At 70.9% G+C, this 26,861-nt stretch overlaps 2 protein-coding genes across 4 annotated transcripts; one reads left to right on the top strand and one right to left on the bottom strand.

Annotated features, from left to right (window-relative positions):
- Nucleotides 1–690: 690 nt before the first annotated feature.
- On the bottom strand, nt 691–12,157 carry PNCK (pregnancy up-regulated nonubiquitous CaM kinase). Of its 2 annotated transcripts, none has more exons than XM_045000623.1 (12): nt 12,119–12,157; nt 5,193–5,290; nt 4,817–4,948; nt 4,224–4,298; nt 3,825–3,963; nt 3,116–3,239; nt 2,945–3,020; nt 2,391–2,503; nt 2,188–2,266; nt 2,013–2,100; nt 1,241–1,359; nt 691–847 (listed from the first exon to the last, which is right to left on the bottom strand). In XM_045000623.1, exons 1-11 carry the CDS (start codon nt 12,140–12,142, stop codon nt 1,249–1,251), a joined length of 1,059 nt encoding a protein of 352 aa, XP_044856558.1. In that variant the 5' UTR covers nt 12,143–12,157; the 3' UTR covers nt 691–847; nt 1,241–1,248. The 2 variants fall into 2 exon arrangements, with proteins under 2 accessions (XP_044856558.1, XP_044856559.1); XM_045000624.1 differs by lacking the exon at nt 12,119–12,157 and adding an exon at nt 9,650–9,712.
- On the top strand, nt 11,549–25,611 carry SLC6A8 (solute carrier family 6 member 8). 2 transcript variants are annotated; one of them, XM_045000621.1, is made up of 13 exons: nt 11,549–12,219; nt 18,895–19,026; nt 19,636–19,867; nt 20,562–20,694; nt 21,174–21,308; nt 21,777–21,880; nt 21,958–22,082; nt 22,924–23,036; nt 23,567–23,704; nt 23,797–23,899; nt 24,318–24,418; nt 24,838–25,008; nt 25,323–25,611. In XM_045000621.1, the coding sequence occupies exons 1-13, from the start codon at nt 11,946–11,948 to the stop codon at nt 25,464–25,466; spliced, it is 1,905 nt and encodes a 634-aa protein (XP_044856556.1). In that variant the 5' UTR covers nt 11,549–11,945; the 3' UTR covers nt 25,467–25,611. The 2 variants fall into 2 exon arrangements, with proteins under 2 accessions (XP_044856556.1, XP_044856557.1); XM_045000622.1 differs by lacking the exon at nt 11,549–12,219 and adding an exon at nt 18,012–18,349.
- The last annotated feature ends 1,250 nt before the right edge of the window (nt 25,612–26,861 follow it).

A 26,861-nucleotide genomic window follows, 5' to 3' on the forward strand; every position in this document is an offset into this window, starting at 1 on the left:
CTAACCACCATCCCCCACTCCCCTCCCAGAGCCGGGGAGAGAACCCAGGAGTCCTGGCTCCCAGCCCCCCTGCTCTAACCACCAGCCCCCACTCCCTTCCCAGAGCCAGGAGAGAACCCAGGAGTCCGGGCTCCCAGCCCCCCTGCTCTAACCACCAGCCCCCACTCCCCTCCCAGAGCCGGGGAGAGAACCCAGGAGTCCTGGCTCCCAGCCCCCCCTGCTCTAACCACCATCCCCCACTCCCCTCCCAGAGCCGGGGAGAGAACCCAGGAGTCCTGGCTCCCAGCCCCCCTGCTCTAACCACCAGCCCCCACTCCCCTCCCAGAGCCGGGGAGAGAACCCAGGAGTCCGGGCTCCCAGCCCCCCCCCCGCTCTAACCACCAGCCCCATGGGTGTGAGCTGGGTGCCAGGCAGGATACCAGGGTCGATGGGCACAAAACTCTGATATGCCCCAGCTCGTTTGACAGGTTTTATTATTGACAAACCATGGGATGCAAAAGTGCCCCCACCCCTCCCCCCACCCCACCGGTGCCCCTCACTCCCGACCCGCAGCCCCTGCCAGCCCAGCCCTGCCCCCCCCCGTTCTGTTGGTGCCCCTCACTCCCAACCCGCAGCCCACGTCTCATTGCAGTCTGTGGTGCCGGGGGAGGCGGGGGGGACTTTTTCTCCCTTTAACACCTCCCCATCCATGCCTCAGCTCGCTCCGGTCGCGGGGCGGGGGGGCAGGGGGTGAGTTGGGAGAGGCGGGGGGGGCATGTGGTCCCAGGATGCCGCAGCCCCAGAGGTGGCGGCTGGGTCTGGGGTTTGGTCCTTCATGCAGTTGGGCGGCTCATGCAGACGCCAGCACCTGCCAGGAGAAAAGGGGGGAGACCATGAGCACGGGGGGGGGGGCAAGGGGGGACCCTGTGGGCTGGGGGGGGTCACTGCAGGGGGGCCAGGCCTGTTCTCCCCTCTCTGGTGGCCAGCCCCTGTGTGGGGGCGGGGCTAAACCTTGTACCGTGGGCGTGGCCAGTGGAGCTCCACTGGGGCGTGGCCAGGTGGGTGTGGCCAGGTGCAGGGGTTGTGCTGGGGGCGTGGCCAAGTGGGTGTGGCCAGATGCAGGGGTTGTGCGGGGGCGTGGCCAGGTGGGCGTGGCCAGGTGCAGGGGTTGTGCGGGGGCGTGGCCAGGTGGGCGTGGCCAGGTGCAGGGGTCTGTGCTGGGGCGTGGCTAGAGAGGGGCGGGGCCAATCCCTGTTCTCACCTCTGGGGTCACCAGCCCCCGCTCTGCCCCCCGGGTGCCTCCTCCTCCGGCTCGTCGGCCTCGGGGCCCTGCCCCAGCTTGGTGATGTGGCGCAGGAAGGACGTGGCGTTGAAAGCTCGCTGGGGGCACAGAGAACATCCCGCGTGAGCCCCCGCCCGGGACGGGACCCAGGCGTCCGGGACGGCTAACCCCCAGGGGGACCCCCAGTGCACGCCCCCCCCTCTGGGGACGTGACCCAGGCGTCCGGGACGGCTAACCCCTAGGGGGACCCCCAGTGCACGCCCCCCCTCTGGGGACGGGACCCAGGCATCCGGGACAGCTAACCCCCAGGGAGACCCCCAGGATACCCCCCCTCTGAGGACGGGACCCAGGCGTCCGGGACGGCTAACCCCCAGGGAGACCCCCAGGATACCCCCCCTCTGAGGACGGGACCCAGGCGTCCGGGACGGCTAACCCCCAGGGAGACCCCCAGGGCACCCACCCTCTGGGGATGGGACCAGGCGTCCGGGACGGCTAACCCCCAGGGGGACCCCCAGTGCACGCCCCCCCCTCTGGGGACGTGACCCAGGCGTCCGGGACGGCTAACCCCTAGGGGGACCCCCAGTGCACGCCCCCCCCTCTGGGGACGTGACCCAGGCGTCCGGGACGGCTAACCCCTAGGGGGACCCCCAGGGCACCCACCCTCTGGGGATGGGACCCAGGCATCTCGGGCAAGGATAAGGGACCCAGGCATCCGGGGTGGGGGAACAGGACCCAGGCGTCCGGGGCTCACCTTCCACTGAGTCCTGGCGAAGTTTTTCTGGATCTGTTCGCTGACGGAGCCGTGAATGTTTTTGTCCAGGGCCGTGTCCCCCGCGATCCTGGGTTGAGGGGGGTCAGAGGTGAAAGGTCAGGGGGCTCTGGAGGGGGACCCCCCACCCCCTCTCGTCCCAGGGAGGGCCGCTCACCACGGGTGCTGCAGGGCCTGGTCGCACGTGTAGCGCTTCTCGGGGTCCCGCTGCAGCAGCTGCTGGATGAAATCCTTGGCTGGGGGCAGAGGGGGGGTCCCTGTGAGCTGGGGACTCCCTGCCATAGGGGATCCCCCACTCCCATATGGGGGAGCCCCCCAGGTTCCCCTGCCTGCCCCCCAGGCCCCCCCACAGGGACTCACCCGAATCCGAGATGTCGTCCCAATAGGGTGAGTCGAACTCGAACTCCCCTTTGAGGATCTGGGCGAAGAGTTCGGAGTCGTTGTCATCGTAGAAGGGGGGGTAACCACACAGCCTGGGGGGGCATGGGGGGGTGAGAGATGGGGCACCCCTCCCCCATGGACACCCCTTCCCCTGGGGGCCAGTGCCCCCCACAGCCCTCCCAGCCGCCTGGGTCCCCTGCCCCATGTCTCCCCCACTCCCCAGAGACACCGGCCCGGACGCCTGGGTCCCCTGCCCCATGTCTCCCCCACTCCCCAGAGACACCGGCCCGGACACCTGGGTCCCCTGCCCCATGTCTCCCCACACCCCAGAGACACCGGCCCGGACGCCTGGGTCCCCTGCTCCATGTCTCTTCCCCTCCCGAGATACCGGCCCGGACGCCTGGGTCCTGTTTGCCACCCCGGACGCCTGGGTCCCATTCTGTGGGGCCAGGTGTGCTGTGGGAACGTCTGGTTGTGGTGCCCCCCGGACGCCTGGGTTCTCTCCCCCCTCCCCCGGCAAGGGCGGGACTTACAGGATGTAGGAGATGACGCCCAGTGCCCAGGAATCCACGGCTTTCCCGTACGGCTTCTGCTCCAGGAGCTCGGGGGCTGGCGGGCGAGAGAGGGGAGTCACTGCCCCAGCCCCCCCAAACTGCCCCCGCCTGCCCGGCCCCCCCCCCCCAGAGCTGCCCCGGGCCCCTCACCCACGTAGCCGGGGGTCCCGCAGGCTGTGGCCATCACCCCGTCCGACTCCACCTTGGAGAGCCCGAAATCCGTGATCATGATCTTGGCGTCCTCGCAGGGGCTGGCGTAGAGCAGGTTCTCGGGCTGGGGGGCACGGGGGGGTTACGCTGGGCAGAGACCCCCCAACCCCTCCTTGCAGCCCCCCCATGACCCCACCCCAGAGCGCCGCCCCCCCTCCCTCCCTCCCCGCCACGGACTCCACCCACAATCCCCCCATGCCCTGTAACTCCGCCCCGAACCCCCATCCCCTCTCAGATCCCCCACCTCACCATGTACCCCACCCCCTCTGAGACTCCGCCTCCACCCAGGGCCCCACTGAGACCACGCCCCCTCCCCACGGCCCCGCCCCTGATCTCTGAATCCCCGCCCCCAGGTCCCTCTGAGACCACGCCCCCTCCCCGCGGCCCCGCCCCTGGCCTCTGAATCCCCGCCCCCAGGTCCCTCTGAGACCACGCCCCCTCCCGCGGCCCCGCCCCTGGTCTCTGAATCCCCGCCCCAGGCCCCTCTGAGGCCACGCCCCCTCCCCGCGGCCCCGCCCCTGGTCTCTGAATCCCCGCCCCAGGCCCCTCTGATGCCACGCCCCCTCCCCGCGGCCCCGCCCCTGGTCTCTGAATCCCCGCCCCAGGCCCCTCTGAGGCCACGCCCCCTCCCCACGGCCCCGCCTCTCGCCTTGAGGTCGCGGTGCACGATCCCCAGCTGGTGCAGGTAGCTCACGGCCTCTAGCACCTGCCGGACGAGGCGGCTGGCGTCCCGCTCCGTGTAGTGCCCCCGCTCGACGATCCGGTCAAACAGCTCCCCCCCCGTCACCCTGCCGGAGACCCCCGTGAGCGAGAACCCAGGCGTCCGGGCTCCAGACCCCCCCCCCCCTGAGCTGGGGAGAGAACCCAGGCGTCCGGGCTCCCAACCTCCTCCCCTCCCCGAGCCCAGGAGAGAACCCAGGAGTCCTGGCTCCCAACCTCCTCCCCTCCCAGAGCCAGGGAGAGAACCCAGGAGTCCTGGCTCCCAGCCCCCCCCCCCCGCTCTAAGAACCAGCCCCTCCCCCAGCAGAACCCAGGCGTCCAGGCTCACAGCTGCATGGCCAGGTACAGGTGCGTGGGAGTTTCATGGATGTTCTCCAGAGCCACAATGTTCTCATGATGGACCCTGCAACGGAGCAGAGAGCCGGGGCTGTGAGGGGGTTCAGCCCCCCAAAACAGCCCCTGAGCCCCCAAACCCGCCCCCAGCTCCCCCAGCCACACCCCCTCCCCCTGCTCCCCATCCACACACCCCTCCCCCTGCTCCCCAAACCCACCCCCGCCCAGCCACACCCCCTCCCCCTGCTCCCCATCCACACACCCCTCCCCCTGCTCCCCAAACCCACCCCCCCAGCCACACACCCCTCCCCCTGCTCCCCATCCACACACCCCTCCCCCTGCTCCCCAAACCCACCCCCGCCCAGCCATACCCCCTCCCCCCTGCTCCCCATCCACACACCCCTCCCCCTGCTCCCCAAACCCACCCCCGCCCAGCCACACACCCCTCCCCCCTGCTCCCCATCCACACACCCCTCCCCCCTGCTCCCCAAACCCACCCCCCCATCCACACACCCCTCCCCCCAGCTCCTGACCACCCTCAACACCCCCAAGGCCCCCTCTGATCACTGCCCCCCCGCCCCCCCTTACTTCCTGAGCACGGCGATTTCATTCTCCACAGCCACCTCCTTGCCCCGCAGCGCCTTCTTGGGGATACACTTCAGAGCCACCAGCCGCTGGGAGCCCCGATCCTGGGCCAGGAACACCTCCGAGAAGGCCCCCCTGCGGGACACAGCGACATGGGCGGCTCCCCCCAACCCAGCAATGCTGAGGCAGAGACGCCGGGGAGAGAACCCAGGAGTCCGGGCTCCCAGCCCCCCCCCCCGCTCTACTCCACCAGCCCCCCCTCCCCTCCCAGGCCCAGGAGAGAACCCAGGAGTCCGGGCTCCCAGCTGCCCCCAACCTGCCCCCAGTCTATTAACCCCTCCCCAGGATTTGCGCCCCCCCCCCATGCCGGGTGACTCACGCCCCAAGTTTCTCCTTGATGTCATAGACGGTGCCGATCTCCTCCGTGGTTTTCCTCCAGCTCTCACCCATCAGCACAGCACGTGGGTCTGCCGGGCACTAGGGAGAGAGGGCAGGGCAGCCCCATGGGTTGGGCCCAGAATCCTGCCCTGACCCCCCAGCCCCCACTGCCCTCCCAGAGCCGGGAGAGAACCCAGGAGTCCGGGCTCCCAGCCCCCGCTGCCCTGACCCCCCAGCCCCCACTGCCCTCCCAGAGCCAGGAGAGAACCCAGGAGTCCGGGCTCCCAGCACCCCCTGCCCTGACCCCCCAGCCCCCACTCCCCTCCCAGAGCCAGGAGAGAACCCAGGAGTCCGGGCTCCCAGCACCCGCTGCCCTGACCCCCCAGCCCCCACTCCCCTCCCAGAGCCGGAGAGGGAACCCAGGAGTCCGGACTCCCAGCCCCCCCTGCCCTGACCCCCCAGCCCCCACTCCCCTCCCAGAGCCGGAGAGGGAACCCAGGAGTCCGGGCTCCCAGCCCCCCACAGCTCTAACCACTAGACCCCACTGCCCTCCCAGAGCCAGGGGAGAACCCAGGAGTCCGGGCTCCCAGCCCCCCCTGCCCTGACCCCCCAGCCCCCCCTGCCCTCCCAGAGCCGGAGAGGGAACCCAGGCGTCCTGTTCAAAACCGCTAGGGGTTGAAGACGAGATGCACTGAGCAGGGCATTGTTGGGGGGGCAGGAACTGGGGGGAACCTTCCCATGGGACTGCAGAAGGGCCTGGGAGTCTGCTAGACCCCCCCAAGCCTGGGGTCACCGTGCCCAGCCCCCCCCCAGCCGAGCCAGGGACCCTCCATGGTGAAGTGCTGAATGGGAGGCAAAAAGGGGGTGAAAGGATCCGGGGGGGGGAGGGTCAGGGTGCGGGTCTGCAATCAGTGACGGGAGGGGACGGATGGGGCGTGTGGGGGTGCTCCCCCCCCACACCACATCTATCCACCCCACAACACACAGCCAGGGTCACACAACCCCCCCGCACACCACATCTATCCACCCACACAACACACAGCCAGGATAACACAACCGCTCCTACACACCACATCTATCCACCCACACAACACACAGCCAGGGTCACACAACCCCCCCCACACACCACATCTATCCACCCCCACAACACACAGCCAGGGAAACACAACCGCCCCTATACACCACATCTATCCACCCCACAACACACTGCCAGGGTAACACAACCCCCCCTACACACCACATCTATCCACCCCACAACACACAGCCAGGGTAACACAACCACCCCCTACACACCACATCTATCCACCCCACAACACACTGCCAGGGTAACACAACCCCCCCTACACACCACATCTATCCACCCCACAACACACAGCCAGGGTAACACAACCGCTCCCACACACCACATCTATCCACCCCACAACACACTGCCAGGGTAACACAACCCCCCCCCTACACACCACATCTATCCACCCCCACAACACACAGCCCGGGTAACACAACCGCCCCTACACACCACATCCATCCACCCATACAACACACACAGCCAGGGTAACACAACCCCCCCCCTATACACCACATCTATCCACCCCACAACACACAGCCAGGGTAACACAACCCCCCCCTACACACCACATCTATCCACCCCACAACACACAGCCAGGGTAACACAACCCCCCCCCTACACACCACATCTATCCACCCCACAACACACAGCCAGGGTAACACAACCCCCCCCACACACCACATCCATCCATCCCCACAACACACAGCCAGGGAAACACAACCGCCCCTACACACCACATCTATCCACCCATACAACACACACAGCCAGGGTAACACAACCCCCCCCCCACACCACATCTATCCACCCACGCAACACACAGCCAGGGTAACACAACCGCCCCTGCACACCACATCTATCCACCCCCACAACACACAGCCAGGGTAACACAACCCCCCCTACACACCACATCTATCCACCCACACAACACACACAGCCAGGGCAACACAACCTCCAGATACACACCACATCTATCCACCCACACAACACACAGGCAGGGTAACACAACCCCCCCATAAGCACCACATCTATCCACCCACACAACACACAGCCAGGGTAACACAACCCCCCATACACACCACATCTATCAACACACACAACAGACACAGCCAGGGTAACACAACCCCCCCACACACCACATCTATCCACCCACGCAACACACAGCCAGGGTAACACAACCGCCCCTACACACCACATCTATCCACCCCCACAACACACAGCCAGGGTAACACAACCCCCCCTACACACCACATCTATCCACCCCCACAACACACAGCCAGGGTAACACAACCGCCCCTACACACCACATCTATCCACCCACACAACACACAGCCAGGATAACACAACCGCTCCTACACACCAAATCTATCCACCCACACAACACACAGACCGGGTAACACAACCGCCCCTACACACCACATCTATCCACCCACACAACACACAGCCAGGGAAACACAACCGCCCTTACACACCACATCTATCCACCCACACAACACACAGCCCGGGTAACACAACCGCCCCTACACACCACATCTATCCACCCACACAACACACAGCCAGGGAAACACAACCGCCCCTACACACTAGATCTATCCACCCATACAGCACACAGCCAGGGTAACACAACCCCCCCTACACACCGCATCTATCCACCCCCACAACACACAGCCAGGATAACACAACCTCCACTACACACCACATCTATCCACCTACATAACACACAGACAGGGTAACACAACCGCCCCTACACACCACATCTATCCACCCACACAACACACAGCCAGGGTAACGCAACCGCCCCTACACACCACATCTATCCACCTACATAACACACAGCCAGGATAACACAACCGCCCCTACACACCACATCTATCCACCCACACAACACACAGCCAGGATAACACAACCGCTCCTACACACCACATCTATCCACCCACACAACACACAGCCAGGATAACACAACCGCTCCTACACACCACATCTATCCACCCACACAACACACAGCCCGGGTAACACAACCGCCCCTACACACCACATCTATCCACCCACACAACACACAGCCAGGGAAACACAACCCCCCCCTACACACCACATCTATCCACCCACACAACACACAGCCAGGGTAACACGACCCCCCCTACACACCACATCTATCCACCCACACAACACACAGCCCAGGTAACACAACCGCCCCTACACACCACATCTATCCACCCACACAACACACAGCCCGGGTAACACAACTGCCCCTACACACCACGTCTATCCACCCACACAGCACACAGCCAGGGAAACACAACCGCCCCTACACACTAGATCTATCCACCCATACAACACACACAGCCAGGGAAACACAACCGCCCCTACACACCACATCTATCCACCCCCACAACACACAGCCAGGGTAACACAACCCCCCATACACACCACATCTATCAACACACACAACAGATACAGCCAGGGTAACACAACCCCCTCACACACCACATCTATCCACCCACACAACACACAGCCAGGGAAACACAACCCCCCATACACACCACATCTGTCCACCCCCACAACACACAGCCAGGATAACACAACCGCCCCTACACACCACATCTATCCACCCCCACAACACACAGCCAGGGTAACACAACCCCGCCCTACATACCACATTTATCCACCCACACCACACACAGCTAGGATAACACAACCGCCCCTACACACCACATCTATCCACCCACACAACACACACCCCAGGTAACACAACCGCCCCTACACACCACATCTATCCACCCCCACAACACACAGCCAGGGTAACACAACCCCCCATATGCACCACATCTATCCACCCACACAACACACAGCCAGGATAACACAACTGCCCCTACACACCACGTCTATCCACCCACACAACACACAGCCAGGGTAACACAACCGCCCCTACACACCACATCTATCCACCCACACAACACACAGCCAGGATAACACAACCGCCCCTACACACCACATCTATCCACCCACAGAACACACAGCCAGGGTAACACAACCGCCCCTACACACCACATCTATCCACCCACACAACACACAGCCAGGATAACACAACCGCCCCTACACACCACATCTATCCACCCACACAACACACAGCCAGGGAAACACAACCGCCCCTACACAGCACATCTATCCACACACACAGCCAGGGTAACACAACCCCCCCCATACACACCACATCTATCCACCCACGCAACACACAGAGCCAGGGTAACACAACTCCCCCTCCCCCTCAGCCCATAGACCCCCATGCCCCACCCCGCTGCCAGCCCCGCGCCTCGCACCACTGCTACACCCCCTCCCCCAGAGAACCCAGGCGTCCGGGCTCCCCGCCTCCCCTCCCAGGGGGTTCTGGCACCTACCAGCTGGACCTGAGCCCCCTGCAGCTTCTCCCGGAATCGGTCCCTTAGCCCCCCCCCCGCCGCTCTCCCCGCCCCCCCGCGCCCGGCCCCGCGCTCCTGCCATGTAAGGAAATGGCAGGATTTCTGGAAGCCAACCAGACGGGGGGGGGGGGGGGGCTGAATTTCCCACGCGGACGCCCGATCGCCTGGGTTCCGTCCCCAGGCCGGGCGTGGGGGGCGTGTTCTAGTGTTAGAGCTGGGGGGGCGGGGGCTGGGATCCCGGACACCTGGGTTCCAGTCCCAGCTGGGGGGGGTTCTAGTGCTTAGAGTGGGGGGGGGGGCTGGGATCCCGGACACCTGGGTTCCATCCCCAGCGGGGGGGGGTTCTAGTGCTTAGAGTGTGCGGGGGGGCTGGGATCCTGGACACCTGGGTTCCATCCCCACATGGGGGGGGGTTCTAGTGATTAGAGTGGGGAGGCGGGGCTGGGAGCCCGGACACCTGGGTTCCGTTCCCAGCCCGGGGGGGGGTGTTCTAGTGTTGGGGGGGGGGCTGGGATCCCGGACACCTGGGTTCTGTCCCCAGCCCGGGGGGGGGGGAGGGGCGGGTTCTAGTGGTTAGAGTGGGGGGGAGGGGCTGGGAGCCCGGACACCTGGGTTCTGTCCCCAGCCCGGGGGGGGGAGGGGCGGGTTCTAGTGGTTAGAGTGGGGGGGGGCTGGAAGCCTGGGGTCCATCCCCAGCTGGGGGGGGGTTTCTAGTGCTTAGAGTGGGGGGGAGGGGCTGGGAGCCCGGAAACCTGGGTTCCATCCCCAGCTGGGGCGGGTTCTAGTGGTTAGAGTGTGGGGGGGGGGCTGGAAGCCCTGACGCCTGGGGTCCATCCCCAGCCCGGGGGGCGGGTTCTAGTGCTAGGGGGGGGGGAAGGCGGCTGTGGGGAAGATGGGGGGAGGGGGGTTGTATGCGCTGCGGGAAGTGGCCACCAGAGGGCGTCCTAATACCGCTGCTGCTCCCCGATCAGGCCACAGACAGGGCTGGAGAACCCAGGAGTCCGGGCCCTGCTTTGATCCACCTGATCTCACTCCCCTCCCAGAGCCGGGCGAGAACCCAGGAGTCCTGGCTCCCAGCCCCTCCCCACCACCACTGTAACCACCAGCCCCCACTCCCCTCCCAGAGCCGGGAGAGAACCCAGGAGTCCTGGCCCACAGCCCCCCTCTTGTTATGGGAGGGATCGCACCAGGGCAGTGATGGGGGGCGGGGGATGCAGGTGGGGGCTGTGGGAGGAGTTCTGGGGGGGTCTCTGTAGGGAGCTGGGGGTATCTCAGCGGGAGGAGGGAATCTGCCGGCCCTGCTGGAAGGAGTTGGGTTCGAGGGGGGGAGGGATCCCGGCAGTGGGGGGGCAGGGGGGAGCCCAGCTGGGGGGGGCGGGGAGGAGGGGGCTGCGCTGTCCCAGGTGGGGGGGGCGGGGGGGGCCCAGCAGAGGGGGGAGGAGGGGGCCGCGCTGTCCCAGCTGGGGGGGGCGGGGGGAGCCCAGCAGCGGGGGGGGGAGGAGGGGGCTGCGCTGTCCAGGTGGGGGGGCGGGGGGAGCCCAGCAGCGGGGGGGGGGAGGAGGGGGCTGCGCTGTCCCAGGTGGGGGGACAGGGGGGAGCCCAGCAGCGGGGGGGGGGGAGGAGGGGGCTGCGCTGTCCCAGGTGGGGGGACAGGGGGGAGCCCAGCAGCGGGGGGAGGGGCTGCGCTGTGCTGTCCCCCCCCCCCCCGCTCCCAGTCACACGCTGCTCCCGAAATAGCGGCTCCTCCCCCTGCCTGGCAGCGCTGGGGGGGGCGAGGGGGGGCGGCTCCGAGGCGTGATGCTGCCGTGACGTCACCCCATGCCTGCATAAAGCCCGGGGGGGGGCGGACGGGGACAGACGGGCCGCCGGAGACCGAGGACAGACGGACACCAGCCGCCCCCCCGCCGCAGAGACCTCGCCTCGGCCCCCTCCCCCCGCGGCCCGGCCCAGGGGGGGCTGCCCCGTGCCCGACCCCCCCCAATGAGATTTTTCAGGCTGACCTTCAAGTGCTTCGTGGATTGCTTCTGACCCCCCCCCGCGGCTGCAGCGACCCCCCGCCCCCAGCACCCCCCGGCGCCCCTCCCCCCCCAGCTCCTCTCTTTGCAAGGGGGGGGAGAGATTTTTAATTGCAGCCCCTTTCTTCCCCCCCCCCCGGCCAAGACCCGGATCCTGACCCCCGCCTCGTAAATTGGGGGGGGGCCCGGAGCCCTCCACCGCAGCGCCCACAGACCCCCCCACCCCTCTGGGGGGGCCGAACCCGCCCCCCCACCGGACCATGAGCAAAGGGGACGTGCTGGGGAACGGGGTGTACAGCGTCCCTCTGGGGGGGGCCATGTGCCAGGAGCCGGAGGAGGGGGGGCTGGTGGCGGTGTCCCGCAAAGGGGACCGGGGGGGAGCCCTGCCGGCCCCCCCGCCGCCCCCCGCCGCCGCGCCGCCCCCGCGCGAGACCTGGACGCGGCAGATGGATTTCATGATGTCCTGCGTGGGCTTCGCCGTGGGGCTGGGCAACGTCTGGCGCTTCCCCTACCTGTGCTACAAGAACGGCGGAGGTGAGGGGGGGCGGGGAGGGGAGGGGGCTGTTTGGGGAAAGGGAGGGCAGTGGAGGGGGCTGGCTGGGGGAGGGGGAGGGCAGGGCAGGGGGTTGGGGGAGGGGAGGGGGCTGGCTGGGGGAGGGGGAGGGCAGGACAGGGGGTTGGTTGGGGGAGGGGAGGGGAGGGGGAGGGGGAAGGGGGCTGGCTGGGGGAGGGGGAGGGCAGAGCAGGGGGGTGGTTGGGGAGGGGAGGGGGTTGGTTGGCGGAGGGGGAGGGCAGGACAGGGGGCTGGCTGGGGGAGGGGGAGGGGGAGGGCAGGGCAGGGGCCTGATTGGGGGAGGGGGCTGGCTGGGGGAGGGGGAGGGCAGAGCAGGGGGGTGGTTGGGGAGGGGAGGGGGTTGGTTGGCGGAGGGGGAGGGCAGGACAGGGGCCTGGCTGGGGGAGGGGGAGGGCAGGGCAGGGGGTAGGTACGACTAGGGTGACCAGACAGGAAGTGTGAAATATCAGGGGGGTGGGGGTAACAGGAGCCTATATAAGAAAAAGACCCCAAATCAGGCCTGTCCCAGCTAGGCCACGTGGGGGGCTGATCACGGCCAGGCCTCCCCCCCGCTGGGTGTCACTGCTCTGTCACTGCCGGGCAAAGTGCAGCCTGGCGGGCGTGGGGCGTGGGGCAGGCGTGGGGCGGGCGTGGGGCGGGCGTGGGGCAGGCGTGGGGCGGGCGTGGGGTGTGGGGCGGGCGTGGGGCAGGCGTGGGGCTGGGCAAGGAACAGGCAGTGCAGCTGTGGGAGGGGCCTCCCCACCCCACAAACCCCTCCTCAGCCTGTGGGCCCCCTCCCGTCCCCCCCCCCCCCCCCCGATCTCTGCCCTGCGGGACCCCAGCGCTGCCTGTGCCCCTCCCCCCCGCCTCAGTCGTTCCCTCGCGGCCTGAATCCCCGTAGCCCCCCCCCCCCGCCAGCCACCCCCTGGACCCCCGTCCGTCCGTCCGTCTGTGTGTGTGTCCCCATCAGCCTCCTCCCTGCTTCTCTGTCCCCACAACCCCCTCCCTCCCCCCGTATCTGTCCCCACAACCCCCTCCCTCCCCCCTCGTATCCATCCCCACAACCCCCTCCCTCCCCCCGTATCTGTCCCCACAACCCCCTCCCTCCCCCCCGTATCCGTCCCCACAACCCCCTCCCTCCCTCCCTCCCTCCGTCCCCATAACTCCCCCGTATCCGTCCCCACAACCCCCTCCCTCCCCCCGTATCCGTCCCCACAACCCCCTGCCTCCCTCCCTCCCTCTCTCTATCCGTCCCCATAACTCCCCCCGTATCCGTCCCCATAACTCTATCTATCCACCCCCACCCACCCCCTCTATCTCCCCCCCCCCCCCCCCCGCCCGTCCAGCCCGGTGCCCAGCCCAGCGGCTGACACTGACTCACCGCCTGTCACCCTCACGCGGTGACACACACCCGCTGGTGCCTGTTGTCACACTTGGTGCCCCAGGCAGGGCAGGGAACCAGGCCGGTTTCCAGGCCTCCTTGGGCCCAGGCGAGGCCGGACTGCTCGGGGGGCCGGGCCGGGCGCTGCCGGGGGGCGAATCCAGCGGGTGCCTGGGGGGCCGGGCGCTGCCGGGGGGCGAATCCAGTGGGTGCCTGGGGGGCCGGGCGCTGCCGTGGGGCGAATCCAGCGGGTGCCTGGGGGGCCGGGCCGGGCGCTGCCGGGGGGCGAATCCAGCGGGTGCCTGGGGGGCCGGGCGCTGCCGTGGGGCGAATCCAGCGGGTGCCTGGGGGGCCGGGCGCTGCCGGGGGGCGAATCCAGGGGGTGCCTGGGGGGCCGGGCGCTGCCGTGGGGCGAATCCAGCGGGTGCCTGGGGGGCCGGGCGCTGCCGTGGGGCGAATCCAGCGGGTGCCTGGGGGGCCGGGCGCTGCCGGGGGGCGAATCCAGCGGGTGCCTGGGGGGCCGGGCGCTGCCGGGGGGCGAATCCTGTCGGTGCCTGGGGGGCCGGGCCGGGCGCTGCCGTGGGGCGAATCCAGCGGGTGCCTGGGGGGCCGGGCGCTGCCGTGGGGCGAATCCAGCGGGTGCCTGGGGGGCCGGGCGCTGCCGGGGGGCGAATCCAGCGGGTGCCTGGGGGGCCGGGCCGGGCGCTGCCGGGGGGCGAATCCAGCGGGTGCGGGGGGGGCCGGGCCGGGCGCTGCCGTGGGGCGAATCCAGCGGGTGCCTGGGGGGCCGGGCCGGGCGCTGCCGGGGGGCGAATCCAGCGGGTGCCTGGGGGGCCGGGCGCTGCCGGGGGGCGAATCCAGCGGGTGCCTGGGGGGCCTGGCCGGGTGCTGCCGTGGGGCGAATCCAGCAGGTGCCTGGGGGGCCGGGCGCTGCCGTGGGGCGAATCCAGCGGGTGCCTGGGGGGCCTGGCCGGGTGCTGCCGTGGGGCGAATCCAGCAGGTGCCTGGGGGGCCGGGCCGGGCGCTGCCGTGGGGCGAATCCAGCGGGTGCCTGGGGGGCCGGGCGCTGCCGTGGGGCGAATCCAGCGGGTGCCTGGGGGGCCTGGCCGGGAGCTGCCGTGGGGCGAATCCAGCAGGTGCCTGGGGGGCCGGGCGCTGCCGTGGGGCGAATCCAGCGGGTGCCTGGGGGGCCGGGCGCTGCCGGGGGGCGAATCCAGCGGGTGCCTGGGGGGCCGGGCGCTGCCGTGGGGCGAATCCAGCGGGTGCCTGGGGGGCCGGGCGCTGCCGGGGGGCGAATCCAGCGGGTGCCTGGGGGGCCTGGCCGGGCGCTGCCGTGGGGCGAATCCAGCGGGTGCCTGGGGGGCCGGGCCGGGCGCTGCCGGGGGGCGAATCCAGCGGGTGCCTGGGGGGCCGGGCCGGGCCCTTCCCGCTGTGTCTGGCGGGTCTCCCCGAGCTGCTGGGCCGGGCGCTGGGATCTCGCCGGGCCCCACGATCCCTCTCCACGAACCAGTCCCCCCCCGTCAATTCCCCACCAGCTGCAGAACCGTTGCCGAGGGGCCACGAGCAATTTCCCGAATGTTTCATTTTCAGCCTGAAACCTTCATTTTAACCTTTCGATTTCCCACGACGGCCCCACCGGGCCGGGCCCAGGCCCCGGCCGCGGCGCAGGGAGCGGGTGCCCCAGGCCGCGGCGCAGGGAGCGGGTGCCCCAGGCCGCGGCGCAGGCAGCGGGTGCCCCAGGCCGCGGCGCAGGGAGCGGGTGCCCCAGGCCCCAGGGCGCGGCGCAGGGAGCGGGTGCCCCAGGGCGCGGCGCAGGGAGCGGGTGCCCCAGGCCCCAGGACTAGGCGCAGGGACCCGGAGCCCCTGGCCGCGCCGCAGGGAGCGGGTGCACCAGGCAACGGCCGCGGAGCAGGGAGCGGGTGCCCCAGGGCGCGGCGCAGGGAGCGGGTGCCCCAGGCTGCGGCGCAGGGAGCGGGTGCCCCAGGCCCCAGGCTGCGGCGCAGGGAGCGGGTGCCCCAGGGCGCGGCGCAGGGAGCGGGTGCCCCAGGGTCCCTCGGCGCCGCTCGCAGGGAGCGGCAGCCCCAGGGCGCGGCGCAGGGGGCGGGTGCCCCAGGCCCAGGCCGCGGCGCAGGGAGCGGGGGCCCCGGGGGGCGGCGCAGGGAGCGGGTGCCCCAGGCCGCGGCGCAGGGAGCGGGTGCCCCAGGCCCCGGCCGCGGCGCAGGGAGCGGGTGCCCCAGGCCCCGGCGCAGGGAGCGGGTGCCCCAGGCCCCGGCCGCGGCGCAGGGAGCGGGTGCCCCAGGCCCCGGCGCAGGGAGCGGGTGCCCCAGGCCCCAGGCTGCGGCGCAGGGAGCGGGTGCCCCAGGGTCCCTCGGCGTCTCTCGCAGGGAGCGGGTGCCCCAGGACGCGGCGCAGGGAGCGGGTGCCCCAGGCCCCGGCCGCGGCGCAGGGAGCGGGTGCCCCAGGGCGCGGCGCAGGGAGCGGGTGCCCCAGGCCCCAGGCTGCGGCGCAGGGAGCGGGTGCCCCAGGGCGCGGCGCAGGGAGCGGGTGCCCCAGGGCGCGGCGCAGGGAGCGGGTGCCCCAGGCCCCAGGCTGCGGCGCAGGGAGCGGGTGCCCCAGGCTGCGGCGCAGGGAGCGGGTGCCCCAGGCCCCGGCCGCGGCGCAGGGAGCGGGTGCCCCAGGCCCCAGGCTGCGGCGCAGGGAGCGGGTGCCCCAGGGTCCCTCGGCGCCTCTCGCAGGGAGCGGGTGCCCCAGGGCGCGGCGCAGGGAGCGGGTGCCCCAGGCCCCGGCCGCGGCGCAGGGAGCGGGGGCCCCAGGGTGCGGCGCAGGGAGCGGGTGCCCCCGGCCGCGGCGCAGGGAGCGGGGGCCCCAGGGTGCGGCGCAGGGAGCGGGTGCCCCAGGCCCCAGGGCGCGGCGCAGGGAGCGGGTGCCCCAGGCTGCGGCGCAGGGAGCGGGTGCCCCAGGGCGCGGCGCAGGGAGCGGGTGCCCCAGGCCCCAGGCCGCGGCGCAGGGAGCGGGTGCCCCAGGCCCCAGGCTGCGGCGCAGGGAGCGGGTGCCCCAGGCTGCGGCGCAGGGAGCGGGTGCCCCAGGCCCCGGCGCAGGGAGCGGGTGCCCCAGGCCCCGGCCGCGGCGCAGGGAGCGGGTGCCCCAGGCCCCGGCGCAGGGAGCGGGTGCCCCAGGCCCCAGGCTGCGGCGCAGGGAGCGGGTGCCCCAGGGTCCCTCGGCGTCTCTCGCAGGGAGCGGGTGCCCCAGGACGCGGCGCAGGGAGCGGGTGCCCCAGGCCCCGGCCGCGGCGCAGGGAGCGGGTGCCCCAGGGCGCGGCGCAGGGAGCGGGAGCCCCAGGGCGCGGCGCAGGGAGCGGGTGCCCCAGGCCCCAGGCCACGGCGCAGGGAGCGGGTGCCCCAGGCCCCAGGCTGCGGCGCAGGGAGCGGGTGCCCCAGGGCGCGGCGCAGGGAGCGGGTGCCCCAGGGCGCGGCGCAGGGAGCGGGTGCCCCAGGCCCCAGGCCACGGCGCAGGGAGCGGGTGCCCCAGGCCCCAGGCTGCGGCGCAGGGAGTGGGTGCCCCAGGGCGCGGCGCAGGGAGCGGGTGCCCCAGGCCCCAGGGCGCGGCGCAGGGAGCGGGTGCCCCAGGCCCCGGCGCAGGGAGCGGGTGCCCCAGGCCCCAGGCTGCGGCGCAGGGAGCGGGTGCCCCAGGGTCCCTCGGCGCCTCTCGCAGGGAGCGGGTGCCCCAGGGCGCGGTGCAGGGAGCGGGTGCCCCAGGCCCCGGCCGCGGCGCAGGGAGCGGGTGCCCCAGGGTCCCTCGGCGCCTCTCGCAGGGAGGCGTCGCGGTGGAGCTGCCCCCGATCGCCATCGCGGCTTTTATTTCCCCGCCGCTGGGGCGGCAAAACCCCTGGAGCCCCGGCCCCCCCTCCGCCAGCCCCCGAACTCCTGGACGTGAATTTGTCTCCGTCTCCTGCTCTGGGAACAATCCGACAGACGGTTTCATTTTCAACCCCAAGCGACGTCGGTCGATCTTCCCACCTGCCGGGAATTGTGTCCCTGAATCACCCCCCGCCCTTTGCTTCCCCCCAAAGCTCCCCCCGTTGCCCTTTCTCCTCCGATTTCTCCGCGCTGCCGGCGACCGGGCGAGCCGTTCCCTGCCCCGCTCCCGTGGCACACGGGCCGGCTGGGGGCGCAGGGGGATTTTCTCTCTAGCTCCGATCACCGCGGCCCCGGTGCCCCGCGGCTGGGATCCGGCGTCCCGGGCGGGTGCCCCCGGGTGCGGAGAACGACGAATTTGCAGCGTTAAAACACAAAATGGGTCGAGTTCGTTGCAGCTGCGGGAAGTGCTGGGTTCCCGCCGGTTTCTCAACCCTGAGTTGGGGGGTCCGGGGGGGGCCTGGGTGATCCTGCTTTGATGGCAGCGGGGGCCGAGCTGCAGGGAGTCGGACGTCGCTGCCGACCCGCGTCCCGTCGGCCCCCGGCCCCAGCTGGTGGCTCTGCCCTTTCCCGGGAAAGGGGACGCAGCATGGGGGGACCCCGGGCAGCCCCTGGCCCGGCCTCCCCCCGCCCTGGCCAGTGGCCCGAGGTGTCTGGCTTCTCATCCCAGCCAGGACCCCGCCCCCATCCCGGCTGAGTCCCCCCCCAGCCTAATCCCCTTGGGAATCGGCCCACGGCTCATCCTCTTCCTGGGCCCGGGGGGGCCGAGTGCCAGGTTATAAATAGAGATGGCCAGGGTGACTCACGCCTGCCCATGTGAGTGAGGAGACGGGGGGGGGGGCTGGCAGGGCCGGCGGGTGGGGAGTGAGGGGCACCGGCAGGGCCAGGCTGGCAGGGGCTGCAGGTCGGGAGTGAGGGGCACCGGCGGGGCTGGGGGGACAGGGGCTGCAGGTCGGGAGTGAGGGGCACCGGCGGGGCTGGGGGGACAGGGGCTGCGGGTCGGGAGTGAGGGGCACCAGCAGGGCTGGGGGGACAGGGGCTGCGGGTCGGGAGTGAGGGGCACCGGCAGGGCTGGGGTGGGCAGGAGGCTGCGGGTCGGGAGTGAGGGGCACTGGCAGGGCTGGGGGGAGGCAGGAGGCTGCGGGTCGGGAGTGAGGGGCACCGGCATGGCTGGGGGGGGGCAGGGCTGGTCTGGCAGGGGCTGCGGGTCGGGAGTGAGGGGCACCGGCAGGGCTGGGGGGGGGCAGGGCTGGGCTGGCAGGGGCTGCAGGTCGGGAGTGAGGGGCACCGACAGAGTGGGGTGGGGCCGGGCTAGCAGGGGGCCACAGGCTGCGGTTGACCCCGTTTCTGCCCCGCCCCAGGTGTCTTTCTGATCCCCTACCTGCTCATCGCGGTGCTGGGGGGGGTCCCCATTTTCTTCCTGGAGATTTCGCTGGGGCAGTTCATGAAAGCCGGGAGCATCAATGTCTGGAACGTCGCACCCCTGTTCAAAGGTCAGTGACCCCCCGCCCTGGCCAGCCCCCAGGGTCGGAGCCGGCCCCATCCCCAGCCCCCCTGATCCCCCCCCGGGTCGGAGCCGGCCCCAGCCCCAGCCCCCCTGATCCCCCCCCGGGTCGGAGCCGGCCCCAGCCCCAGCCCCCCTGATCCCCCCCCTGGGTCGGAGCCGGCCCCATCCCCAGCCCCCCTGATCCCCCCCCAGGTCGGAGCCAGCCCCCCCTGATCCCCCCCGGGTCGGAGCCAGCCCCAGCCCCCCTGATCCCCCCCCGGGTCGGAGCCGGCCCCAGCCCCAGCCCCCCTGATCCCCCCCCGGGTCGGAGCCAGCCCCAGCCCCCCTGATCCCCCCCCCGGGTCGGAGCCAGCCCCAGCCCCCCCTGATCCCCCCCCGGGTCGAGCCAGCCCCATCCCCCCCTGATCCCCCCCCGGGTCGGAGCCAGCCCCAGCCCCCCCTGATCCCCCCGTGTGTCGGTGCCAGCCCCCCCTGATCCCCCCCCAGGTCGGAGCCAGCCCCAGCCCCCCTGATCCCCCCCCGGGTCGGAGCCGGCATCCCCCAGAGGGGACAGGACCCCGCCCTGTTCCCAGCCCCCCAATCTCTCCCCCCACAGGCCTGGGCTTCGCCTCCATGGTGATCGTGTTTTACTGCAACACCTACTACATCATGGTGCTGGCCTGGGGCTGCTACTACCTGGTCAGCTCCTTCAGCGCCCCCCTGCCCTGGGCCACCTGCGGCCACACCTGGAACACGCCCGAGTGCGCCGAGAGCTTCCCTCCGCCGGGCTGCGCCGGCAACCGCAGCTGTGAGCCCGAGGGGCGCTCGCCCGTGCTGGAGTTCTGGGAGTGAGTGCCCCCCTCGGGGACCCCCATCCCCCCGGGGACCCCCCATCCCCTGCCCGAGGGGCGCTCGCCCGTGCTGGAGTTCTGGGAGTGAGTGCCCCCCTCGGGGACCCCCATCCCCCCTCGGGGACCCCCATCCCCTGCCCGAGGGGCGCTCGCCCGTGCTGGAGTTCTGGGAGTGAGTGCCCCCCTCAGGGACCCCCATCCCCCCTGGGACCCCCCCATCCCCCCTTGGGGACCCCCATCCCCCCGGGGACCCCCCATCCCCTGCCCGAGGGGCGCTCGCCCGTGCTGGAGTTCTGGGAGTGAGTGCCCCCCTCGGGGACCCCCATCCCCCCTGGGACCCCCCCATCCCCCCTTGGGGACCCCCATCCCCCCGGGGACCCCCCATCCCCTGCCCGAGGGGCGCTCGCCCGTGCTGGAGTTCTGGGAGTGAGTGCCCCCCTCAGGGACCCCCATCCCCCCCTCGGGGACCCCCATCCCCCCTGGGACCCCCCATCCCCCCTCGGGGACCCCCCATCCCCCTTTGGGACCCCCATCCCCCCTCGGGGACCCCCGTCCCCCCTGGAACCCCCCCCCCCCCCTCGGGGTCCCCATTCCCCCCCCAGGGACCCCCCCCCTCGGCTAACCCCACGTGCCCATGGTGGAGTCCCGGCCCCCCCCCCCGGGCTGAGCCCCCCCCCCCCCCCCGTTGCAGGAACCGGGTGCTGCGGCTCTCGGGCGGCCTGGAGGTGCCGGGCGCCATCAACTGGGAGGTGACGCTCTGCCTGCTGGGCTGCTGGCTGCTGGTCTACTTCTGCGTCTGGAAGGGCGTCAAGTCCACCGGGAAGGTGGGGGCCTGGGGGGGAGGGTGGGGGGGGCTCCTGGGTGGGGTCTGGGGGGAGGGGAGGGTGGGGGGCTCCTGGGCGGGGTCTGGGGGGAGGGGAGGGGGGGGCTCCTGGGGGGGGTCTGGGGGGGAGGGGAGGGGGGGCTCCTGGGCGGGGTCTCGGGGGGAGGGGAAGTGGGGGCTCCGGGGGGCTCTGGGGGGAGGGGAAGGAGGGGGGCGGTGGGGGAGAAGGGAAGGTGGGGGCCTGGGGGGGCTCTGGGGGGGAGGGGAGGGTGGGGGGCTCCTGGGGGGGCTCTGGGGGGGAGGGGAGGGGGGGCTCCTGGGCGGGGTCTGGGGGGGAGGGGAAGGAGGGGGGCGGTGGGGGAGAAGGGAAGGTGGGGGCCTGGGGGCTCCGGGGAGAGGGAGCTGCCAGGGGCCCCTGGGGTACACGGGGGAGGAGCCCCCCCGCGGCCCCCCCTGACCCCCGCCCCCGCCCGCCCGCAGATCGTCTATTTCACTGCTACATTCCCCTACGTGGTGCTGATCGTGCTCCTGATCCGGGGGCTCCTGCTGCCCGGCGCCGGCGCCGGGATCCTCTATTATCTCAAACCCGACTGGGCCAAGCTGGGCTCCCCCCAGGTAACGGGCCGCCCGGACGCCTGGGTCCCAGCCCTGCCGCTGGCGCTGCTTACAGCGGGGGGAGGGGCTGGGGGCCCGGACGCCTGGGTTCTCTCCCGGCTTGGGGAGTGGGGGCTGGTGGTTAGAGCAGGGGGGGGTGGAGGCCCGGACGCCTGGGTTCTCTCCCGGCTCGGGGAGGGGGGGCTGTTGGGTCAGAGCAGGGGGGGCTGGGAGCCCGGACGCCTGGGTTCTCTCCTGGCTCGGGGAGGGGGGGGCTGATGGGTCAGAGCAGGGGGGACTGGGAGCCCGGACGCCTGGGTTCTCTCCCGGCTCGGGCAGGGGGGGCTGATGGGTCAGAGCAGGGGGGTGGGGTCTGGGGGCCCGGACGCCTGGGTTCTCTCCCCAGCTCTGGGAAGGGAGAGGGGGCTGGAGGTTAGAGCCGGGGTCTGGGGGCCCGGACGCCTGGGTTCTCTCGCTCTCTCCATGCAGGTCTGGATCGACGCGGGGACTCAGATCTTTTTCTCTTACGCCATCGGCCTGGGCGCCCTGACAGCCCTGGGCAGCTACAACCGCTTCAACAACGACTGCTACAAGTGAGCCCCCCCGGCCCCCCCCATTTCCCCTCCCGCTGCCCCCCGGCCTGGCCTCTAACCCCCCCTCCTCCCCGCAGAGATGCCATAATCCTCGCCCTGATCAACAGCGGGACGAGCTTCTTCGCCGGCTTCGTGGTGTTCTCCATCCTGGGCTTCATGGCGGCGGAGCAGGGGGTCGACATCTCCAAGGTGGCGGAATCCGGTGAGTTCCGCCCGGACGCCTGGGTTCCCTCCCGGTGTGACGGGATGTGGCCAGAGCACCTCTGCCCCCCCCCCCCGTCCTGCTGAGCCAGAGCCGCCGGCTGCGCCCGCCCAGCCCCCGCTCTGACCCCCGCGCCCCACAGCCCCCCCCCGAACCGAAAGCAGCTCACGGGGGGGGGGGGAGCCTGCCTCTAGCCCCCGGGGGTTTGACCCCCCAGAAACGCGGTTTGCCCTGCGGAGAGCTGCTGCCGGGGGGCTCATTCATCCCCCCATCCATCCCCACACACCCCATCCCCACAGACCCCATCCCTCCCTCCATCCACACACCCCATCCCCACACACCCCATCCCCACAGACCCCATCCCTCCCTCCCTCCATCCCCCCATCCCCACACACCCCATCCCCACAGACCCCATCCCTCCCTCCCTCCATCCCCCCATCCCCACACACCCCATCCCCACAGACCCCCCATCCCTCCCTCCATCCCCACCCATCCCCACACACCCCATCCCCACAGACCCCATCCCTCCCTCCCTCCATCCCCCCATCCCCACACACCCCCCATCCCTCCATCCCTCCCTCCCTCCATCCCCCCATCCCCACACACCCCCTCCCCACAGACCCCATCCCTCCCTCCCTCCATCCCCCCCTCCCCACACCCCCCCCATCCCTCCATCCATCCCTCCCTCCATCCCCACACATCCCATCCATCCATACGCATATTTCCATAACGCCTTATGGGTGGCACCGTGACAGCTCTGGAGGGGAGCCGGAGCCTGGTGGGTTGGGGGTGGGGCTGGGAGCCCGGACTCCTGGGTTCTAGCCTCGTTTCTCTCCCCCAGGGCCTGGCCTGGCATTCATTGCGTATCCCCGAGCTGTCACCCTGATGCCCGTCGCTCCCCTCTGGGCGGCTCTGTTCTTCATCATGCTGCTGCTCCTTGGACTGGACAGTCAGGTGGGTGCTGGGAGCCCGGACTCCTGGGTTCTCTCCCCAGTTCTGGGAGGGGAGTGGGGGCTGGTGGTTAGAGCAGGCGGGGCTGGGAGCCAGGACTCCTGGGTTCTCTCCTGGCTCTGGGAGGGGAGTGGGGGCTGGTGGTTAGAGCAGGGCGGGGCTGGGAGCCAGGACTCCTGGGTTCTCTCCCAGCTCTGGGAGGGGAGTGGGGGCTGGTGGTTAGAGGGGGGGGGGCTGGGAGCCCGGACTCCTGGGTTCTCTGCCCGGCTCTGGGAGGGGAGTGGGGGCTGGTGGGTTGGAGCCGGGGGGGCTGGGAGCCAGGACGCCTGGGTTCTCTCCCAGCTCTGGGAGGGGAGTGCGGTCTAGTGGTTAGAGGGGGGGGGGGGCTGGGAGCCCGGACGCCTGGGTTCTCTCCCGGCTCTGGGAGGGGAGTGGGGGCTGGTGGGTTGGAGCCAGGGGGGCTGGGAGCCAGGACGCCTGGGTTCTCTCCCATTTCGCCGAGGGCTCTGGGGCTCAAAGCTGCCCCCCCCCAGTTTGTGGGGGTGGAGGGTTTCATTACAGGGATCCTGGACTTGCTCCCGCCCAGCTGCTCGTTCCGGTTCCAGCGGGAGGTGACGGTCGCCCTGAGCTGCATCCTCTGCTTCTTCATCGACCTCTCCATGGTCACCGAGGTACGGGGGGGCTGCGGGTCGGGAGTGAGGGGCACCCCCTGCCAGCGCCGTGGGACTCGGCCCCCCCTTATTCCTGCTCTCTCCCGCCCTAGGGGGGTATGTACGTCTTCCAGCTCTTCGACTACTACTCGGCCAGCGGCACCACGCTGCTCTGGCAGGCGTTCTGGGAATGCGTCGTGATTGGCTGGGTGTACGGTAAGTCCGGCCCCCGGGGGGGCTGCGGGTCGGGAGTGAGGGGCACCCGCAGGGCTGGGGGGGGCTGCGGGTCGGGAGTGAGGGGCACCGGCCGGGCTGGGGGGGGCTGCGGGTCAGGAGTGAGGGGCACCGGCTGGGCTGGGGGGGGCTGCGGGTCGGGAGTGAGGAGCACCGGCTGGGCTGGGGGGGGGCTGCGGGTCGGGAGTGAGGGGCACCCGCAGGGCTGGACTGGCAGGGGCTGCAGGTCAGGAGTGAGGGGCACCGGCTGGGCTGGGGGGGGCCCAGATGGCCCCTCGCTCTGAGCTGGGCTCGGCAGGCAGGATGCCGGGGTTGATGGGCCCATGGCTGTGAACTGGGGGGCGCAGCAGACAGGGGGGAGGGGGGGCTTATTGGGTCTATCTCACCCCTTTCCCCCCAGGGGCCGATCGGTTCATGGACGACATCGCCTGCATGATCGGCTACCGGCCCTTCCCCTGGATGAAATGGTGCTGGATGGTTCTGACGCCCCTCATCTGCCTGGTACGAGCCCGGACGCCTGGGTTCTCTCCCTGGGGGGTGGGCAGTGAGTGAGGAGCTGGTTCTCTCCCCGGCTCTGGGAGGGGAGTGGGGGCTGGTGGTTAGAGCAGGGTGGGCTGGGAGCCCGGATGCCTGGGTTCTCTCCCCGGCTCTGGGAGGGGAGTGGGAGCGGGGGGCTGGGAGCCCGGACGCCTGGGTTCTCTCCCCGGCTCTGGGAGGGGAGTGGGAGCAGGGGGGCTGGGAGCCCGGACGCCTGGGTTCTCTCCCCAGCTGTGAGAGGGGAGTGGGAGTGGGAGCGGGGCTGGGAGCCCGGACGCCTGGGTTCTCTCCCCGGCTCTGGGAGGGGAGTGGGAGCAGGGGGGCTGGGAGCCCGGACGCCTGGGTTCTCTGGGTTTTAACACCGCGTCTCCCGCACCCCTCAGGGCATTTTCCTCTTCAACGTTGCCTACTACAAGCCGCTGATCTACAACCAGACGTACGTGTACCCGTGGTGGGGCGAGGCCCTGGGCTGGGCCTTCGCGCTCAGCTCCATGCTGTGTCTGCCGCTCACCGCCCTGGCCAAGCTGCTCCGCGCCAAGGGGTCGCTGGCCGAGGTGAGCCGGGGGGGGGGCTCTGCCCGGAGGGGGGCTGGGAGCCGGGCCCGGAGGGGGGGGGCTCTGCCCGGGGGGGGGCTGGGAGCCGGGCCTGGAGGGGGGGGCTCTGCCTGCCCCTCACTGCCCTGGGCGAGCTGCTCTCTCCCCGGCTCTGGGAGGGGGGCTGGGCTCTCGGACGCCGGGGTTCTGTCCCTGGCTCTGAGGAGGGGGCACCGGGCTCCCGGACGCCTGGGTTCTGTCCCTGGCTCTGAGGAGGGGGCACCGGGCTCCCGGACGCCGGGGTCCCGTTAACCCCGCTCTCTCCCTGCCCCCAGCGCTGGCAGCGGCTCACCCAGCCCGTGTGGGGGCTGCACCACCTGGAGTACAAGCTGCCCGAGGGGAACGTGGGGGCTCTGAGCAGCCTGAGCCCCCGCGCCGAGGACATGGGGAAAGTCGTCATCCTGGAGAGCGTCATGTGACCCTGAGCGCCGCCCCCGGCTGGGGGGCCCCCTTGCCCCCCGTACCGTGTGCCACTCAAATCATACAGCCGCTCCATGGGGGGGCAGGACCCCTGCAAACCAGCCCGGACGCCTGGGTTCTCCGGGAGGGGAGCTCCCCCGTTTGGCCCGCAGCCAGCGAACCCAGGCGTCCTGCCCCCCCAGCCCTCGATCGCAGATTATATTTTGCACATTTTCTATAGAGAGAAGCTATTTACATATCTATAAATCGGGGGGGGGATTTCTTAATTGTGGAGCCTGTACAAAGCGCTAACGAGTTTGAGGCCGGGGGTCGCGCGGGGACCCGGCCGGTGGGTGTGTCTGTGTCGGGGGGGGGGGGTGTCCGCGTGTGTCTGTGTCGGGGGGGGGTCTGTCTGCGCTACACCAATGTACCAACCCAACCTCAGGCCGCTGGGGGCGGGAGCTGGGGGGCTGCAGGGTGCGGTGGGGGGGATTGCGGGTGAGCCTCTGGCAGTGGGGGGGTCATGGCCCCCTGCAGCCGCCCCTTGGGCTGTTTTTTTTTTGGGAGGGGCGGGGGGGTGGATGATGGGAGCAAGATCCCCCCCACCACTCAAGAGTCAAACCTCTGCCACCCAGCACCCCCCTGGCTGGGGACTAAATCCAGAGTGACTCCAGATCACCCCCCCCCCGCAGAGGGTGTCCCATGTCCCCCACCCCCCACCCCAGGGGCGATTCCACATCAGTCTTCCACGGTGGCAGCTTTAATGTTTTGTGTTGTGTCGAACCAGCGGGGACGCGCCTGCCCCCATCCCGAGCCCCCCGTTTCCTGCCCCCATCCCAAGCCCCGTTTCCTGCCCCCCAATTCCCAGAGCCCCCCATTTCCTGCCCCCCCCAATTCCCAGAGCCCCCCCTTCTTCCTCACCCCCCACCCCAGGCTCCGTCTGTGATCGTGGTAATTTCCATCCGGAGACAGCAATAAACGCGAGTTATCCCGGCCGCCCGCGTCAGCGTGTGTGTGTGGGGGGACGGGGGGGACACACCCAGGGCCGGGGTCTGGCCGATTCGCCCGACGCCCCTGACTGGGGCCCAAGCCCCCCCCAGCGCTGTACCGGGGCCAAGGTCAAGGGCCGGGGGCCCCCAGCAGGGACTGCAGCCCCCGGCCCTTTCAATTGCCACCAGAGCCCCCCTGCTGGAGCCCCGGGGCCGGGCCGGGGGCGCTGGGGGCTAGTTCCAAAGGCCCGGGCTCCCCTGCCTCATCCCCCCAGCCCTTTAAATAGCCCCGAGCCCTGGGGGGGGGTCCCCTGCCTCATCCCCCCCCGGCCCTTTAAATAGCCCCGAGCCCTGGGGGGGGTCCCCTGCCTCATCCCCCCCAGCCCTTTAAATAGCCCCGAGCCCTGGGGGGGGCTCCCCTGCCTC

Source organism: Mauremys mutica, unplaced genomic scaffold, assembly GCF_020497125.1.
Source record: "Mauremys mutica isolate MM-2020 ecotype Southern unplaced genomic scaffold, ASM2049712v1 000553F_np12_obj, whole genome shotgun sequence".
Classification (NCBI taxonomy): domain Eukaryota; kingdom Metazoa; phylum Chordata; order Testudines; family Geoemydidae; genus Mauremys; species Mauremys mutica.

Coding starts and splice junctions, on each gene's coding strand:
- PNCK (XM_045000623.1), bottom strand. CDS start 12,142: ATGAAATCCATCTGCCGCGTCCAG. Junction 4,299..4,816: donor GAAATCGCCGTGCTCAGGAA/GTAAGGGGGGGC, acceptor GCTCCGTTGCAG/GGTCCATCATGAGAACATTG. Junction 3,240..3,824: donor TCGTGCACCGCGACCTCAAG/GCGAGAGGCGGG, acceptor CGTGCCCCCCAG/CCCGAGAACCTGCTCTACGC.
- SLC6A8 (XM_045000621.1), top strand. CDS start 11,946: ATGAGCAAAGGGGACGTGCTGGGGAACGGGGTGTACAGCGTCCCTCTG. Junction 19,868..20,561: donor CCCGTGCTGGAGTTCTGGGA/GTGAGTGCCCCC, acceptor CCCCCGTTGCAG/GAACCGGGTGCTGCGGCTCT. Junction 21,881..21,957: donor TTCAACAACGACTGCTACAA/GTGAGCCCCCCC, acceptor TCCTCCCCGCAG/AGATGCCATAATCCTCGCCC.